This window comes from Leuciscus leuciscus (assembly GCF_965113295.1).
Source record: "Leuciscus leuciscus genome assembly, chromosome: 19".
Taxonomy (NCBI): Eukaryota; Metazoa; Chordata; class Actinopteri; order Cypriniformes; family Leuciscidae; genus Leuciscus; species Leuciscus leuciscus.
In genome coordinates, this window is record NC_138743.1 from 28,089,961 (window position 1) to 28,096,707 (window position 6,747).

Below are 6,747 nucleotides of genomic sequence, written 5' to 3' on the forward strand. Positions count from 1 at the left end.
ATCTGATTTGTAACTCTGTTTTCCCCTGTTGAAAATTCAATAAAATCAGTTCACGTAAAATCACATGCGGTGTTACAAATTAATAATTAAATTAAATTAAACAACAAGTACGACAATAGCCTAATAATAAAACGTTAAAAAGCCTAATTTCCTCAGTAACATTATAATAACTTAACCAAAATAAACGGTTTAACTAATTATTACCAGCTCAAATAGCCCAATGCTTAACATCATTAATAAACCCCGGATGTGTCGTGGCTGACCAGAGGTCGTTTAAGCACAGAACATTTCATCAGCAATAAACAAATCACTTGTTGTTATATATAACAAAATGTGAAATTAAAAGGTGTCCATTTGTGTAGAACATTTGTTGTGCAACCTTTTGTTCATTGTGCAATGCTAATGCTGCTGCCAAAACATCAATCATTTACATGTATTGATCTAATACTTTACTGTTATAAAGCGTTCCATATAAACATTTCCTCAGTTTACATTCAAATTTGACATTTTTACAAAGTACACAGCCTATTTATTATTCCACTTTTATTAATACAACAGCCGTGTTACCACCTATACTTTAAATTTGATTTACATTTCTTTTAGTAAAAGTATTGTGTACTTTCACCCTTCAGGCATGTCCAGATGTTCTCATTATTTACATAAGTGACGGGGTTTCTCTGACTGTCCTACTTTCCTGTAAACAGTGCTCGAGTCACACACGGACAGTCTCTGTCAGGATATAACTGAGGGGAATGAGCAGAGTTTTGGAATAACTGGACATCTAAACAATAAAAGGTAAGATTACGTTTTGGTGATATTTGATCATTTTAGACTGAGCTCCAGTCAGGGAACTTAGATAATCTACATTTCTATGTGATTCATTTTTCTTCGCACTCCTTCTTTTATTATACATTCATGAAATTATTTTTGTTCCGAGTAAATATCTTCTCAAAAAACGAGGAAACCCTATGCTAGGAATAAATTAGCAGCTTAAAAACAAAAAATAATTTGAACTTCAACTTTTGAAGCTCGTGAAGATGAATTCCTGGCTCATGCACGCGCTCTCGGTGATGCTCGTCTTCTGTTGCCGTGACGCCCTCTCGTGTCCAAAGCGATGCACGTGCCACTTCAGCGCCAAAAGCACCGAGGTGGTGTGTCCTGATGCTGGCCTCTCTCATTTCCCTGGTGACGGTCTCCCAGGCAACACCACCTCCTTAACCATCCAGTTCACCAACCTGAGCGTGCTGACCTCTCAACACCTGAAAGCCATCCCACTGCTAGAGGAGTTACACCTGCCCGGAAACAAACTGAGCAGCTTACCAGCAGATCTTCTGAAGGACCTTCATTACCTGCACACCATAGACCTCACGGGTGAGTCTGTGTGTATAAAAGCACCTTGAGTAGGCTTGAGGTTAAGATTCTCTACGTGTATTTTGTAGCTATGTGCGCGGAAGTCGCAATGAGCCGTTTGTGGCGTGGAAGACGAACATCTCTTCCTTTTAGTGTTGTGGAGAAAAGTCTTCTCTTTCTTGCAAATGAAGCTCAGGAGGCAGAGTTCCAGAAGTCAAAATAAGGCTTTACTGAACAAAGCAACAAAGCCGAGACTCTCGCCTGCAGGACATCTGACCATCTCACTCGCAACTCACACTTTTAAACAGTTTTTTTTTAAACCAATGGGACATTCTACCAGAAACGTACATTATCTGTCCTTGAATTGTTACAGTGAATAAAAAAGTATTTCATCCAAAAATTTCTAAAACTGGCTCATAGTTGATTTCTGTGAGTTGTTCTGTAAAGGAATATGTCATTCATTAGGTTCTCAGATATTTTTTTCAAAAACACTTTTGAAAATTACAAATCCTGTCCATGCCCTTGTCCTCAGCCAAATTGGAGCTACAGCTTTCATAGTTTTGTTATGCTACAAACTGTTATTTAAAAAAAAAAAACTCATCAATAACAAGTTTAAGCTGTTATCATTCACATCAACTGATCAAAAACATAAAATTATATATAAATTCTACAAATAAATTCTATTTTACAACTGTCCCCATGTTTTGGTCAGTCCTGTCACGTTTACATAAAACTCTACATAAAATGTGTGAAATACACCTTTAAGGGTATCACTCAGAGGAAGTGACATCATTTGACCCAGGTGAAGCTTACATTGATTAAGGCTGAATTGTTTCATTGAATTGTATGATTTTAAGCTTGTTTTTGTATGTTTTTTTTAGGAAGACGAGCTAAAGGGTCAGGCCCTGTCACGGTTAAACATTCCAGAAAATAATGAAAATGTTTTAAATCCAAAACATGTCTAAAAAGGTTATTGAAATTCCTTGCTTGCATGTTAACAGTTTTTATGCTAGCATGCTAGCAGGCTGAGTAATGGCAGTTTACAATGGCCAACCGTCAGGCCCTGTCACATCAGGCCCTGTCACATTCCTGTGTGACACGGCCTTACAAATTAATGTTATTGTTCTTTTTTATTACATTTATTGCATATGTTATGTATTTAACGCATGCAATAGTAAAATGAAGGCCAAGGTGCTTGATTTTTATACAACTGTGGCCATGGAAGTGATTTAAACACCTAAATTCAATTATTTGGAGGGCTGTCCCAATACTTTTGGCAATATTATGTATGTCCTTGGCTGAATTTTACCATAGTCTAATATTACTTTAACATTAAAATTATAATAATAATTTAAAAAAGAAATGCCAATCAAAACTTAAATAAAGAACACAAAACATAACTTTTTCTGCATCATCAAAATCCATAAAGTCAGTCCTGTCACAGTACCGTCAGTCCTGTCACGCCATGGTCAGTCCTGTCACACAGGAAATTATGATAAAAGTGTACTATTTGAGGAAATATTAATTAATTAATCTCTTTAACTGTGTAGATGAAGGTGGGGGTATATATCCACTACTATGTTTTTATAAAAATCTCCTATGTAAAGGTAGTTATTTTACAACTATATGAGTGCCTGCGGGTATTCTGTGATTTTGTGTACTACAGTTGACCGAAAAGTTACTTATATTTCTTAAAGGAATTATAAAACCATGTTAGATACAATCAGGGACATGTGATCAATAAGAAAATGCTATCTGTATCAAAGAAATTCATTAGGAAACCATTCTAACATATACAAATTTGTCTGTGACAGGGCCTGACATTTTAGGGGTGAAATGCGTATAAAAATGTATTTTATTTAATCATAAAAACATGCTGAGATGGGATGATATGTGTTTCTCATAGTTTAACATGTCCTCCATATGTCTCAACGTTCAGATTTAAGAAAAATATATTTTTTCCCCCAAGATTTTTTAAAGTGGAAATGTACGTTTCTGGTAGAATGTCCCCAATGATATAATTAGCAGGTGCTCTCCTCCCTTTTCTCTTCCTGGAGTTTCCCCAACACTTTCGTCACAGTTACTATGTTTTTCTCTTTGTAAGGGTGGCCGACTGCCAACCAGTCCAAAACATATTTTGATTGTTCCACAAAGTGATTATTTACATTTACCTCAGTAGTCATTCAATGTAAAGAAAGCTCGTTTCTTCGCTAGAGCATATCGCTAAAATCATAAATATATTGTTTAAAAAATGTACACTGTGTTGAATATGCATTATATTTTATTATAAAACGGAGAGTTCCAGTCCTTGATTCTGATTGGTTAAGCCGCGTTTGAAGCCGTTGTAAATTACTCAACAAACATACACCTGTGACCGCATTACATTAGTATTACTGCGCAACTGCCGTTTGTGGTTCTTTTATCGTGATTGCTTGCTTTGGAACTACATTGCTTGGCGGAGGGATAAATGTGTTATAACGTTATATTTTTGTTGCTGGTGGTTTTTTTATGAATAAAATAAATATTAAAATGAATATTTTTATGGAGTAACCGTTTTATAAAAGCAATAAGCCCATTGAAGCCGTGTTTTACAGTGGATTTAGAACAGCTAAGGGGGTTTTAGGGACTCCGCTCTGTTTTGTGCCTGACAACGCACTTTAGCTGTTCTAAATCCACTGTAAAACACGGCTTCAAGGGGCTTATTGCTTAATTGAATATTTTCAGAAATCTCCAAATTCTGTCCAAAAAAATCTTTGAAGGCCACTTTCTGTTTCAAGTTTTAATGACAGCCAAAACAACTGAAACGATGTAGCCGGTCACAGACTGTTTTCTAACTCTTCTCATCCAAACTGTTCACAGACAATGAACTTCGAGAGCTGCCTGCGTATGTTTTCCATCATGCTCCACTCCTCAACCTGGTGCTGAAAGACAACCGCATCTCCATCCTCCACCCAGACTGGCTGCCCAGCAACAGCAATCTCACATGGTTGGATTTGTCCGGAAACCATCTTATGAAATTCCCAATGGCCCAACTCCAAAGTCTGAGTCACCTAAAGATTCTGCACCTCTCGCAGAACAAACTCGAAGAGCTTCCAGTTGGGTGTCTAGATGCTCACCCCGCTCTAGAGAGACTTCATTTGGACCAGAACAAAATCCAGTCCCTGGATGTAAAAGCCTTTAGTCATTCTGCTAACCTGACTCACATCTTCCTGCAGAAAAATCGACTAGACAGCCTCCCGCCACCTGTATTTCAAGGGCTCAAGCGCTTGGAGTATGTTGACCTCAGTGAAAACAGGCTGCAGTTTCTGTCTCCTGGCGTATTAGATATAAATACCAGTTGGGTGGAGTTGACCTTTAACCCGTGGCATTGTGACACTAAAATAGAGTACCTGTGGAGGAAACTGACCATGGAGTCCCTGCAATCAGAGCCCAAATGCGCTACACCAGAGAGTCTGAAAGATCGTGTCATCGCAACACTCACCCGCAAAGAAATGGGCCTGCCGGAGTAAGAGAAACAAGATCTACAAGAGAAGTAGAGGAAAGTAAAAGGAAATGTGTTAAAAAGGAGGGAGAGGGGACTTTTAAGGGGATACTCCAATTTTTGGGAAATAGGCTCATTTTACAACTCCCCCAGAGTTAAACAGTTGAGTCTTACCTTTTTTGAATCCATTCAGCTGAACTCCGGGTCTGGCGGTACCACTTTTAGCATAGCTTAGCATAGATCATTGAATCGGACAGGACCATTAGCATCTCTCTCAAAAAAATGACCAAAGAGTTTTGGTATTTTTCCTATTTAAAACTTGACTCTTCTGTAGTTACATCGTGTACTAAGACCGACGGAAAATGAAAAGTTGCGATTTTCTAGGCTGATATGGATAGGAACTATACTCTCATTCCTGCGTAATAATCAAGAAACTTTGCTGCCGTACCATGAGTGCAGCAGGCGTAATGATATGACGCAGCGCCTGAAAATAGTCCCCAGCTCGGTGACCGGGACTAAGTTTGTCTAACCTATTAGACCTATTTTCAGGCGCTGCGTCATATCATTACACCTGCTGCACCCATGGTACGGCAGCAAAGTTTTTTGATTATTACGCAGGAATGAGAGTATATTGCTATTTCCAAAAAAAGTGGAGTATCCCTTTAAAGCAACTCGCCATAATGGATCTCACAAAAATGGATCATGTGAATGTTTGCAAACTGCATTGCAAATAAAGAAAGATTTAATCTTTAATCTTTTTTTGTTTGTTTTACAAAAATTGCAACAGCACATAATTGTAACACATAACCTTAATTATATATATTTTTAATATTTAAAATCCCATTTTAAAGTAATTGTCACTTAAACAAAAAAAAAAAAAGGTAAAAAAAAAAAAAATAGACTGACACACTATAGATCATTTTATAATGATAAACATTTGAACACTTCTGATGTAAAATTTTGACCTAAGATCTCATATATCCTACATTAGGCTAGTTTATAGAGACGGACAATTACAACCTAAAATCAATTCATCACCCTCTCAACATTTTCCACAATGGTCTGTGGTCAGCAGTCAAATTCTTCTGACACTGAATAAATTATGGACAAATAAGTGACAGAACACACAGCTTTTTTTCTTCAACTTTTATTTGAAATGATTTAACGCAGGGGAAACCGAGCATCATGTTTGTGGAGATATAAAAGTCTTTACCAAAAAAACAATCCACAAAATGTTTATGTCATGTACTCATGACCATACCAGGCTCAAGCATCCCACTAAGTCTATCTCAGCACACGGAGGTATCTCACCGTTTAATAAATAAGCCTCTTATCAGCGCATAGTATTTAGTCATAAATATCAAGGGGCTTTCAGAACATACCTTTGTTACAAAAAAGCAAATATAAATGTTATCAAAGCAATTACAAAAATCTAACAAAACAAGCAAGAAATGCAAAGAACCCTGAAGTAAATAATATTGGCAAAATAAAGCAATTGGCACAAACAAAAAAATAACATTTGTAGCAATCACAGAATTTCATAAATTATAGGCACTCATTTTTAAACAAACTTGCTCAACCAATAATATGCTAGTGTGCAGCAAGATGTTCAGGTGGCATTGCCATTCAGTTACCCCAGTGAGAGGCATTTTTAAAAGGATATTTCACCCAAAAATTACAATTCTGTCATCATTTACTCACTCTCAAGTTGTTCCAAACCTGTAGACTTTCTTCTGCTGAACACAAAAGATATTTTGAATAATGTCAGTAACCAAACAATTGATTGGCCCCATTGACTTCTATAGTAATTTTTTTTTTTTATACTATGTAAATCAATGGGGTCCGTCAACTGTTTGGTTACCGACATTCTTCAAAATTCATACAGGTTTGGAACAACTTGAGGGTGAGTAAATGAT

General features: G+C 36.9%; 1 protein-coding gene across 2 annotated transcripts; it reads left to right on the forward strand.

Annotated features, from left to right (window-relative positions):
- Nucleotides 1-688: 688 nt before the first annotated feature.
- On the forward strand, nt 689-5,584 carry LOC309482259 (uncharacterized protein). Of its 2 annotated transcripts, XM_082147594.1 has the most exons (3): nt 689-795; nt 1,029-1,371; nt 4,210-5,584. In XM_082147594.1, exons 2-3 carry the CDS (start codon nt 1,038-1,040, stop codon nt 4,857-4,859), a joined length of 984 nt encoding a protein of 327 aa, XP_082003720.1. In that variant the 5' UTR covers nt 689-795; nt 1,029-1,037; the 3' UTR covers nt 4,860-5,584. The 2 variants fall into 2 exon arrangements, with proteins under 2 accessions (XP_082003720.1, XP_082003719.1); XM_082147593.1 differs by lacking the exon at nt 689-795 and having other exon boundaries at nt 983-1,371.
- The last annotated feature ends 1,163 nt before the right edge of the window (nt 5,585-6,747 follow it).

Excerpts from the sequence above, each read along its gene's own strand:
- LOC309482259 (XM_082147594.1), top strand. The coding sequence starts at position 1,038 with ATGAATTCCTGGCTCATGCACGCGCTCTCGGTGATGCTCGTCTTCTGT. Across the intron at positions 1,372-4,209 it reads GCACACCATAGACCTCACGG|ACAATGAACTTCGAGAGCTG; the intron begins GTGAGTCTGTGT and ends AACTGTTCACAG.